Raw genomic sequence first — 12,525 nt, forward strand, 5'->3', positions numbered from 1 at the left:
ACCCCTTAACCCGAGGGCAAGAGGGAGCCATGTGGGGTAATCTGACCAGAGGGAAGGACAGGGTCAGACGTGTTTATTAGGAAAATGACCTGGACAGCCGCAAGAACAGAGATCAGTGAGAAGAGACCAGAAAGAGATGGAAAATGTACACAACAGATCAAGAAGTGGGAGTGAAAGGGAAATAAGCAATATGAGAGACAACTGACTGACCTAGGGGGAGAAGGGACCCAAGAGTTGAAGCCCCTCCCCCCCTTTCCATGGGGGTTGTTCAACTCGTGGTGGCCCTGCTTGCCCAGAAGTGACCACGGGCATCAGGGGGCAGAGGAGGAAGGAGAGACGATGAGGATGAATCAATGCAACAAGAAGGACAAACACCCAGAAGCATGTAATGACCAGACCCCTGGGGAGGCACTAACACGCCCCAGAGAGAAGCAAGTCTCCCTGCCAAGCCTGGTGGGTGCCTCAGGGGCACAACTTGATGAAGGAGATGCAGGGAAGGATGAACAGGACACGTGGTCTCCATGCTGTTCCGGGACCTGAGTACAGGTGAAGACTCACAACTAACATCCACTTATTTATTTCCTGCCAATGTCACGTAGGTTAACAGAAGGAAGACATGTGACCTCCTCACCCAGCATGGCCTAAGAGAGTATCCTGCACCTTACACTCCAATGACAAGGTAAATATAAACTCATTATCCCCAAGCCTGGGCAGTTCAGGTGTGGCTGCCAGAGCCAGGAAGGACACAACTGCCACTCAGTGGCCTGAGCACTGGCTTTGGAGTCACGAGGTGAGCCTCTGTCCCACCTAGGACAATTTCTACCCACGTGATCTTGGACATTTCGTCATTATGGGCCTTGGCTATCTTTTCCACAAAATGAGGGGGCCTGAGGACCCTTCTAGCCAGAAATCTCTGCTCCGGTGACATAATGAAGCATAATCCCCTTCACTCCCTCAGAGAATACAAGCTCCTCAAAGGGACAGGACACTTCATCTTTGGCTGTGTACACAATTCAAATTAAAGTCAGGCTGAACTGACCAGCTTCAAAGACAGGATGGGGCTCATGGTCCAACTCTCAGGGAAAGTGCCTGATAAGTCCTGTCCCTGGCCCTTCCCAGGAAAGCTGGCTGAACTTGTGACAGCCCCAGGCAATGGTCTCAGACAAAAGTTTTAAACTCTGGATCTGCATCAGTGGGGGAAGTTTCCACACTGGGAGTGGAAGACAGACCAACCAAAGAAGGTTTCAGAAGCAGAGCTGCCAGGGACAGGCTCTGGAAGCTGTGACCTATGGTCCATGGTGCAGGGACTTTCTTTACATGGACAATGTGGAGGCAGGGCTGACTAGGGGTGGCAGATCTACCTATCACCTATTCCTAGGGATCAGGTGGTCCACAAGCTCATCTGTGCCAGGCACTGTGCTAATATGTGCAGGAGAACGGAGAACTACTGGAATGTGCCTTCTCAAGTGGCACATGCCCCGAGGCCCTCTCTGAATGCACGGTCTCACTCCAAGGTCAATCACTGGCCACTGTGGGGGCAGCAGCTGCTCTAGGACATGGGACATTAAGCGGTGCTTCAGGGGAGGCAAAGGAAACCAGCCATGGCAGTTGAGAGAGCCAGTGCTGTCAGCCAGGTGCTGCCCAGTTGGTGCTGGCCTTCTCCAGTGCAAGGTCATTCTTTCAAGCCAGAGTCCAGCTGCACCAAAGAGACATCCACTTCCAGGCCAAAGAGCAACACTATGCATGCAGCTTTAAAAGCCAAGCCATCTTTCCTGGCACAGGATTTTAGCCATTACAAATGATGACAAAGACTGATGGCTTCCAGTGGGAAAAGAAGAGCTGGGGAAACAGTAAACAAACTTCCCAGGCTTGGAACCTGCTTTTTAAGCAGAATCCTGTTTCAGGACCAGAAACTCCCCCATCTCCAAGGTCCAAGGCCAAGGGAAAAGGGCTTAACTAGGGCCTGGCTGCAAAGCCACCTGCTCTGACCCCCTGGGGCTCTGCACCAAGAGCAGTGCCTCCCAAATCCTCCTAACAGCAAGCACTTATGGAGCACCTACTGTGTGCCAGCAACTGTGTTAAGCACTTTACAAACGCTATCATTCCTGTTCTCACCAGCCCTTCTCAGCCCCAGTAGTATTCCAATCTCCACCTGGGGTCTAACCCACTCCACTGTGCCCCAAAGAACCCCTGGCCACTGCCTACCAACTCCCCTACATCCTCAAAACTTGCCCCTGTCACTTTTAAAGGACCCTTGGCTCTCCCCTAGGGAGACATCCGTTCCCACTCACTGGAAGCCACTCCTTCAGCCTCCTCTCTCACCGCACACACAGGCCCAGAAGAAGGGCTGGCTGGTCCCACTCCATCTCTTTCCACTACTGTCTGCAGACCACTCCTCTATGGCCCGCCACCTCACTGACTCCTCTTCCAAGGCCTCTGCAATCTACGCTGACTGCCTTTGTTGCTACTATATGTTCACCCTGGTCCAGGTCACTCTCCCGACTTATTTTGATTCTCAGCCCAATCTCCTGCCATCATCTCCAGATTCATGCTGATGCCCTTCCTGCCACGTGACCCCTTAATCCTTAATCCTTAGGTCCAGTGGCCTTCTCCTCCACTGCATTTCAGCCACATGCCAGCAGGATGGCACATTAAGCTTCACCAGCTCTCTGAGGTGCGCCATTTTCAGAATAATTCTCCCTGAAACTACACCCCAGCCCCCAGCCTCTCATCATTCCACCCTGCCCCGCCCCCCCCAACCTGTCCACTCCAAGAACAGTACTCTTCACCCTTGCCATGATCTTCAGTCCCTCAATCCATCCATCTTGTGGGTTAACATCCTATAGGAGAAATCAAGTCAGGGCAGAAGAGAGGCTCTAAAGAATAGCATTCTACAGAAGGAAATGAAAGAGATTCTAACAGGAGGAAAAGGAGGAGTCATTAAAAAAACGGATGGAGCAGACTGGAAGGCTCACTAGTCAACTTGGAGTTTTTAAAAGGTAAGTCCAAAAGATGACAGCAAGGTGGGTAAAGGACAAGGAATATCAACGTGGGGCAGCCCGTAAAACGAGCACCCACCACTCCAAAGTTCAGTATGGCCAGGAACCATAACAGTAACAGAGAGAGGAGGCTCGCAGAAGGACTGGACCCCGGCTTGAGGTGGAGGGAGTGATGCCAATGGGGAGGAGACACAAGTCAGACTGCTTAGCTTTTATCTTGTTTCTCAGTTGTTGGCTCTTTTCCGTTACTTTTTGGTTTTTTTCCTGCCAAGGAGAACGTTCCTGGACTGAAGAGGACAGAAGAAAAATGGCTGATTTTTACCTGCTTTCCTGTCCACAGCGGGCAGGGCTTGAGAATGGCAGGAGGAAAGATTTTCACTCGTCCGACTTTGTCCGTCAGTCCTCGGTACACAAGCTCCATGTACTGCTCCCGGGTAAAGAAGCAGCCCCGGGTGGTCATTCTGGCGCCGGAGACCATGTGATCCTGAATCAATCCAGCCAATGGCTGGCCATCCTGACAGACCGAAGCACAGAGGGCAGCGGAAAGAGAAGACATTTTTAGAGGCAAACTTAAATTTCTAATCACAGGCTTCAAGGCTCTCCAGCAAGTGTGACCTCTATCTCTCTTTCTTCCATGACACTCTATCCTGGACTAGTCTGTTCCCCCCTCCCAAACCCCGGCTCCCCCCCCCAAAAACCAAAAGAGCTGTAGACTGCCAGGCCCCACCGACTGATCTCCAGATTTGCTGTCAGTCATTGCTTCCCCTTTTCTCCTTCATCAAACCGCCACTCCTAACTCACTGACTCTAGGGCCATCCCATCCCGGTCTCACCAGTATATACTCAGCACACACTGGGGCAGATAAAATGTGGCCACTGGCCACCAGACAAGGCACAAGCATTCAAAGTGCATCCCGTGGGTCTCTTGCCCATTGAACAGGAGCACGGACTGGGAGCTCTCCGAGGGCAGGGCTGTTTCATTCTTTGTATCTATAACCCCATGGCCTAGCATGGTGCCTGGAACATTGTAGGTGCTTAGTAAATGCTCGCTGATTGACTAGAGTATGATCCCCTTGAAAGCAAGGATGACAGTTATCTGAGGTCGCTTCTCCACAGGGGTTATTACCATTCCTAGCTCATAGTAGGCCCTGGGGAACGTTGGCTAAAGGGCTCTCCAAATCAACTGGCCAACCAACATTTGTTAAGTAATCAATGCATTTGTTAAGCACTACATGCTAGGCACTGGTGATACAAAGGACCTGGCTATCTCTCCAGAGACAACCTATGCATACGTAAACACACAAAGAATAAATACAAGACACAAGATAGCTGGGGACAGGAACACTAACAGCTGAGGAGAACAGGAAACAAGATCCATCACAGAAACCTCATGGGGCAAGGATGAAGGGCTTAGCTTGATTGATGCTTTCAACCTCGATCACGTTCTGATTGCTAGTTAACTGAGTCCTGACTCTGGTGTTTGTTCATGGTAATATGTGAGGTATTTAGATGACTTTAAAAAAAAACCTGTGGTTCTAATTCTTCCGTATAACATGACTAATATGAAAACCTGTTTAATAGGAATGTATATGTAGAGGCTGTATCAGACTGCAGGCCATCTTGAGGAGGGAGGTGGGAGGGAAGGGGAGAAAATTTAAAACTTATGGAAGTGAATGTTGAAAACTGAAAACAAATAAATGAACTAATAAAAAATAAAAACTGTCACTGGAGTGACTGACATTTGTTTAAAAACAATTCACACAAGTGGTTTTTTTTTTAATGGGCATTAGGATGGTTGGGGGCAGTTCAGACATCTAGAGACTGCATTTTTATTCTTTTTTTAAAAACATATGTTTATAATCATGTTTTAGAAATACGAAACTAATAACCACCATGCATACGGTATATTAGGGTTTGCAAAGTACTTTCCTCACAACAACTCCAAGAGAGAAGTATGTGCTTAAAGATGAGGACCCTGAGGCACAGAAAGGCAGAGGAACATGCCCGGAAGTCAGAGCTCTTCAGCAGTGCGGTGTAATCATATTAACAAGGGAATGTCAGGGGTGGAGAACCTGTACCCTTAAGGCCACATGGGGCCTTATAGGTCCTTGGGTGCGGCCCTTTGGGTGGATCCAAGTTTCACAGAACAGATCCTTTTAGGAAGGGAATTTGTTCTTTGAAGTTTGGATTCAATCAAAGGGCTGCGCTTGAGGACCTAGAGGGCCCTACCTGGCCTGGAGGGCGCAGGTTCCCCACCCCTGGACAATCTGTGGCCAACAGGATCATGGCTCTGGAGCCGGAAGGGACCTTGGATGTTGAATGTGAAGGAATATGAGAATGTGTTGCAGGGAACCAAGACAGAAGACTCTGGAGATCCCTGGGGAGCCTTAGATGAACTGATGAGAGTAAAATGGGCATACCTAGCAAAGCCACATGCACAGCAACCCCACCAATAACCATGAAAGAGCAACAAGACAACTGAACCAGAACCCTGCAGAGATATGATCGCGGGCAAGGCCGGCCCCAAGGAGATGGGAGGTGAAACCTGGAGATCCCGCCAGATTTTTCCAATTTGGGGTTAGTTTTGTGGAACTATCTTTTCACCTTTTTTATTCTTTGCTGTAAGGGATGGCTCTCGGAGAGGGGAAATGTAGATGGCATAAAAATGTATGTCTATAAAAATGTACATAAAATAAAAACACTGGCTCCACACAAAATAGCTGACTTTTAAGGTGGCTAAAGCCCTCTATATACAGTATCTATATGACTGCTCCCAAGTACCATGGAAGGTAATCACTTAACCTCTCACTGCTTGGATAAGTCATTTAATCCCTGTGGACCCCAGTTTCTTCAACGATAAAAGGAGGAGTCTGGACTAAGCAGCCCCCTAGGGCCTCTCCCAGTTCTCAATCCTATGTTCCTAAGTGGCAGGGGTGAGGCTGGAACCCATGACCTCAGGTTCCAGGACACCAGAGCACACTTACTGAGAACAGTCAGCCACATAAGGAGATGGTAACCCCAAGATCTGAGACCCTGAATCCTGGGGCCACAGGGACAGCACAACTCCAGCAGGGGAAAGGACATGGTCGTGAGGCCCTCCTGCCCAGCTAAAGCCTCAGCTTTCTACAAGGGAGGAAGGAGATTCTGAAAACCCCTCACAGGGCCTCATTAAGCAGGTCAAGTCAAGCTGGCATCCAACATCCTCCTTGTCATACACCTGCCAATGAATGGGACTTCCCTCCTTCTCAAAGGGCCTTGGCCTTTACCAAGCCTGATCACCAGGTCCCCCAGGTTCATCGCAGGCTCCCCCACAGGCTGCAGCCAGGCAGCACTGCCATGCCTTGACAATTACCTTAAGGGCTAAACTAAGTTATGTCAATCACTAGCAAACAATAATCAGGACCCCCTGGGAGGGCCCCAGAAGGCCCTGCAGGAGAGGCCTCAGTTCACCATTCTTGTTTAAGACCAGAAAGATGCCTAAACCAAAGGACAGGGAATGGCCACCAGCACTTGGGTTTATGTTGCTAAATACGATATTGGAGAACTGTTACCATCAAAGTCCAAGATTAACTGGAGGGTGCAGAAAAGGAATTTCCTGGTTAAGTGAGTGTGAAGCAAGGAAGCCCCTTCGTACTTTAACACTTCCCAAAGGGTCCCTTCAGTTCGGGGTCAGTCTAGGAGGCTGGACATGTGGCTCCCTGGGACCCAGGGCAGCTCACCCCATGTCTCGAGATCATGGGGAAGGGGTGTGGGAGGGGGAGAGCAATGAGCTCTGAGGTTCTTCCAGCTCCAAATCTAAGATCTAAATCTACCCTAGAGGGCCAAAGGAAGGGAGCCTCCTGAACATTATCTGAACTGAATGGTCGTTTACCAAGTATCATGTTGGAGGGTCCTCATCTGACTAGTCTATTCAACTGTGAGCCCCGTGCCAGGGGTGGGGGACATCTCAGCCACACTCCACAACCCCAACGGGGAGCCGATCAATGTTGGCTGGACTGAATTCACTGACCTAGAGCAAACAGTCTTCTCTCAAAGAACCACTGCCCCACGGGGAAGAGAACAGCAATCCTGGGAATGGACACCACCAAGTGTTCTACTCTGCCTCTTCTGAAGAATGAGAGGCTTTATTCAATAAATGGAAAAGAAAAGACAAATAAACTGGGGGTGAGGGAAAAGGAGAAAGATTTAGAGAGGGAGAGAAAGAAGGCAGGGAAGGAAAAGGGGAAGAGAAAGAGGAGAGGAAGAAGGAAAGAGGGAGACTAGAGGAAAGAGAAAGAGACAAAGAAATAGGGACAAATGGAGGGAGGGAAGGAGGAGGGGGGAGAGAGGGACGGAAGGAGGGAGGGAGGGAGAAAGAGTGAAAGGATAGAGGAAGGAGGAAAGAGAGAGATTGGGGGGAGTGAGAGAGAGAAAAGAAAGAGGGAGGGACAGGAGGGAGCAACAGAGGGAGAGAGGGAAGGAGAAGGGGAGGGAGAAAGGGAAGGAGAAGGGTAGAGAGGGAGAGAGAAAGGGAGGAGAGGAAAGGACAAACCCAAATTCTCATCTTTTTACTTTCAAGTAGAATAAGTAGAGAGCCCCCAGCCCCCTCCTTTGCCAAAAAAAAGTTAAGACTGCAGACTCTAAAGAGCAGACCCACCTACATTTAAGGAGTCAGCCTGCTAGTCAAATGTTACTGAGCACCCGCTTTGCATGGTGCACTCTACCAGGATCTGGGGATACAAAAAGAGACAGTCCCTGCCCTCAAGGAGCTCACAATCTAAGAAGGGAGACAAAGGACAAAGATAAAAAAGCAGGCTGCACAAGGAGATAATGAAAAGGAGGCAGGCTCCAAGAGGCTAGGGAAGGCTTCCTGTAGCTGGGGGGGGGGTTTCCGTTAGGTCTTAAAGGAAGCGGAGGAGGAGGATTCCAGAGAGCATGCCCAGAGCAGAGACAGAGCATCCGGTTCCTGGAATGGCAGGGAAGGCCGGCATCCCTGGATCTAAGCACAGGTTTGGGGGGGAAGGTCTGGGGCCAGCATCCTAACAGCACTCTATTCACAGCTTAAATGAGTGCATTCTTAGCTAGGACAACAGAACAGGTTGGGCCTGAGCTTAGTCTATGTTCATGCGGAGCCTTACAGTTTGCTAATAAGGAAGGCAGAGATTGCTCTCATTCCCCAGGGAGGGAAGAAAAGACTCAGAAATTCTAAGTAACTTGTCCAACACTGTAGTAAATGGCAGAGGCAGGGATTGGACCCAGGCCCTCTGACTCCCACCCCAGTGTTTGGTCCTAGACCACACCAGTTCAGCTCCCTAATCTCCTCCAGCACCTAATGAGCATCATCCCAGTGAATGACTCGGTATTCATGGCCATGAGTGTGGCTCTGTGACCTGTCCACGACATGACCTCAGCTGCACCTCCCAGAATGGTCAAGCCTGAAGAACCAAGCCTGCAAACAAGTCAGGGCCACAAAGGGTCCAACCCCAAAGGACTGAATAAGATACACTCCCCTCTCTGTCCATTTTTATCTGGTTCTGAAGACTCATTCTTCTCTGCCATCCAAACTCCAACTCATCTGACTTCCCCATGACCCTTCAGAGTCACAATGCAAAGGCTCTTTTCAGATGAAATAAGGCTACTTCTCAACCTAAATCTAAAGGAGAGGGCTCATTCTATCACTTCCTCAAATGCTTTTTTTTGGAGTGTTTTTTTTTCCAGTTTTGAATATTTTATTTTTTTCCAATTACATATAAAAATAATTTTTGTTGTAAAGTTTTGAGTTCCAAATTCTCTCAGACCCTTCTCTAAGATGTCTTGAGGACTCCTGGGTCACCCCTCCCAAGCTGTCTGATGGATGCAGGGACAAAGCAAGGACCTTTCCCAGCTTCTGACAGACCTGGGGAGCTAAAGAGATTCTGTGGAGACAGAGAGACCTAGGAGCAAACATTCAGGACTGCCCACCTCAGGGGAAGCTGGGGGGAGGGGGGCAGGGGAGGGGGAGATACAGAGGCATACCTTCTATTTATACATAGAAACAGACAGATCTGTACATATGAATACATACACACACATATACTTCTTTGTGTGTGTATGTGCACGCGTGCACATGTACACACACATATGCCTGCGTGTAACTCCATATTGTTTACCTCAAGGTAGTGTTTATAGCCCTTCTGGTCAGAGAAATCATGAAGGATCCTTGCTCTGTGTGTTTCTGTATGTACACCCATGCGCGCGCGCGCGCACACACACACACACACACACACACACATCCTCTAAGGGGTTCCCAAGTTAGAGAAGAGTGGAGGTCAGGGCTAAGGAAATTGAATCACGTGGCCATGCCACGTTCCTGGAGCCACCCAGAAGAATGTCTGGTGTCAAAGGCGGCTCCCAGTTCAGCCACTTTCAGGCTGACCAGTCCCTTTCCCCCTGGGGCTGGTCTTCTGTTTCTGTACACCCGGAGGGAGCTGGCCTGGGCGGCCTCCAAGCTCCAAGGCCACCTTCGACACAAGCCCTTTCAGACCCTCTCCTGACCTCCCCCTACTCATACCACACTGATCCTGGGTATAATTACTGATGTACATGCTGTCTCTCTGGAGGATAAGGACTGTCTGCTTTATCCCCGTATCTCCAGAGCCTTGCCCAGCACCTCTGACACCACAAACGCTTCTCCACTGTGCACCCAGGGAGCTAGCCTACCTTGGGCACCAGGTACTGCTCATCAGTGCAGGCCAGGACACACGCCTCGGCCCGGCCCAGCTCGCTCTGGGGGAAGTGAGCATTCATTTCATCCCCATCAAAGTCGGCATTGTACGCCTTGCAGTTGGCGTAATGGAGACGCAAGACTTTTTCTGAAGGCAGGATTCTGGCTCGGTGGGCCTGGATGGAGGGTCTGTGCAGGGTGGGCTGGCGGTTCAGCAGGAGAACATCCCCATTCTTCACATGACGACACACCTAAGTAGAATACAAAAGAGTGCTGGCATCTGTGGCTCACGAAGCTAAACTCAGCATACGGGCCGTACAGAGAATGTCCCCTGCATCACACAACCTGCTGAACTAAAACGTATTGGTTTATCCTTATCACCCTCTCTTAATTTCTATGTGTGTGTGTTTTAGAATGCTGTTGGTGTTTAGTCATATCAGGCGTGTCCAACTCTTCATGAAGTCATACATGTGTATGTGCCTAAATCTTCTCCTCTCTCACTCCTTCCATCTGCCAGCTCTTATTGATTCGCAGGCCCCCACCTTATGACGGCCTCCTTGGCCTCCCTCTCCAGTACTGGCTGCACCTTCACTCATTCCCCTCAAGCTGACTGGTCAAGGAAGGGGGCTGGAAGGCTCCTTGCTCCCTACCACCATGTCCAGGTTCTTTGTTCCTCCATCACTCAGTAACCTTTCTTCTTATCCACCACTAATCAAAGTCCTGGGAGCTGTTGTCTACAGAGCCCCAGGTCACTCCCGTTGCTTCCTCAAAGAGTTCGATACCTGGCTTTTCATTTTTCATCACCTCTCCAACTCCTGCCTTCACACTAGGGCACTTCAACAAACACATTCTATCTCCCTCAAATACCTTAACCATTCAGGTCCTCAACCTACCCACCTCCCATGAGCTGCTCCTCCACCCTACCTCAGCCACACACAAAGATGGTCAAACCCTGGTGGTCTCAGAAAGAGAAGAGCCAACAGGGGAGTGGTGAGGAGAGGGTAAAGGCTGAAAAGGGAAGGAAAGATGGGAGAGCTATGGGGTTATTGTAGACAGTAGGGAAGCAGGCGGTAGACAGGGAGAGACTGAAGACAAGTAAGAGTAGGGATGATAAGCATGGAGCAAGGAAATGGAGAGGATGAGACAGAATGGCATTCCTCATAAATACACATGGAGAGGCTGACCTTGGCAAGGACACCTCATGTGGGTGGAGTGATGTAAGGAGGAGGGGAGAAGAGGGAACTCTCAGCAAGTGGCCTCAAACTTTTCAGTGACACATGAGGCAAGATTTTCAGTTGAATGGGTATAGGCTGAGCAGGGGGAGTTCTCGTTTCTTCCCTTACTGAGGGCAAGTCTCCAGGACACAATTTAGGGATTAGAACACAGAATGAGGCACTGCTTCTGCCCAGGAAGGAAGACTGAACACGGGCAATCAAGTCCACGGACTGTTTTCTTTGGTCCACAGAGGCTGGGGCATACCATAGGCTTTTTTCTGGGCCTGATTCAACTTTTCTTGGTTATTTTCGACCTCAGAAGACAGCAGGCAGCTCTGAAAATCACCTTCCATAAAGGTCAGCCCTCTGTGCTCCCTGGAACTCACCCACATGGATGACATAATTAGCTAAAAATGTCCAGGTTTCCTAGGAGACTTGGACTCCATAAATTCCCATGTGCCCCAGCCAGGGTTTTGGAAGCTCAAGTGCGTCACTTGGCCTGAAGTGACCTAGAAGGTCTGGGTTCTCAGCTTTTCTCAGGAGAGAAGCTGCTCAGTGCTGCGGCCCCAAACCAAAAGCACAGCCCAGGATCTCACTTGCATGGACACAGAGATGGAATCACAGCTAAACAAACATGAGGCAGCTGGGAATTACTATGGGAAAACACAGAGCCCAAGTGGGCTCCAAAGCCCAACAGGAGTTAGAGACCAAGAAGGCAAGGGTCAAAGCACTCAGGGCGGAGCAGTTCACAGGCTCCAGGGCTGACCATCTGTGGCGGGTCATGGGTGAGGAGGTGATGGACCACTTTTCCCTTCGTTTACTAAATTCTATTCCATTCCAAATTCCGCCTGTGCAAAGGAACTACCCCAACCAACCCAGACATCCGAAGCTGCCATACCTGCCAGCCTCCAGTTAACATCACTGATCCCCAGAGACCTTTAACCGGCTAAATCCTTGCACTCTGCCCTAGCCAGGGACTTGCATAAGCAAAGAGAGAGGACCTAGACATACAGAAAGCCCTCCCAGGCAAGGAAATGAAGGAGAAAACCTCTCAAACTGAGAGCCTTAGAGAGTGGTCCAGCTCAAACAGAAACGGATCTCTGCTGGCCAGAGACACTTAGAAAATCACAAATTAACATTGTCTGTGTTATACTGTAGTTTTCTTTACTTTGTTCAACATTTACCAATGATACTTAAGTCTGGTTCATTCCATATTAGGGAGATGCAAGTCTAAGAGCTCTGGCCTAGAGTCCTGAGAGAATGTAGAGGTTACAAAGGTCACAGGGCCTTGGATTCAGGCCTTCTTGACTCTGAAGCCAACTCCCCATCTCCTAGGCCATACTATCTTTCACATTTTGTTGTTGTGCAGTCCTTTTAGTCGTGCGTGACTCTGTGTCCCGCTTTCAGGGCTTTCTTGGCAAAGATACTGGAGTGGCTTTCCATGTCTTTCTCTAGCTCATATTACATATGAGGAAACTGAGGCAAACAGGGTGAAGTGACTTGCCCGAGGTCACACAGCCAGGACATGTTTGAGGCTAGATGTGAACTCAGGTCCTCCTGACCCCAGGCCTGGCCACCTAGCTTCCCTATATGCCTTTCACATAAGAGTTTAATATATAATTAGTGAATTG

General features: G+C 49.6%; 1 protein-coding gene across 1 annotated transcript in view; it reads right to left on the bottom strand.

The window, feature by feature from the left end:
• The window catches only part of POLR1A (RNA polymerase I subunit A), a 76,208-nt gene that overhangs the window by 38,434 nt on the left and 25,249 nt on the right, over positions 1-12,525 (bottom strand). The window contains exons 13-14 of the mRNA XM_036748540.1: positions 9,677-9,931; positions 3,322-3,513 (exon numbers count right to left, since the gene is read on the bottom strand). Of these exons, the coding sequence (XP_036604435.1) occupies positions 3,322-3,513; positions 9,677-9,931 (447 nt within the window). The remainder of the gene's footprint in view (positions 1-3,321; positions 3,514-9,676; positions 9,932-12,525) is intronic.

Source organism: Trichosurus vulpecula, chromosome 3, assembly GCF_011100635.1.
Source record: "Trichosurus vulpecula isolate mTriVul1 chromosome 3, mTriVul1.pri, whole genome shotgun sequence".
Classification (NCBI taxonomy): Eukaryota; Metazoa; Chordata; class Mammalia; order Diprotodontia; family Phalangeridae; genus Trichosurus; species Trichosurus vulpecula.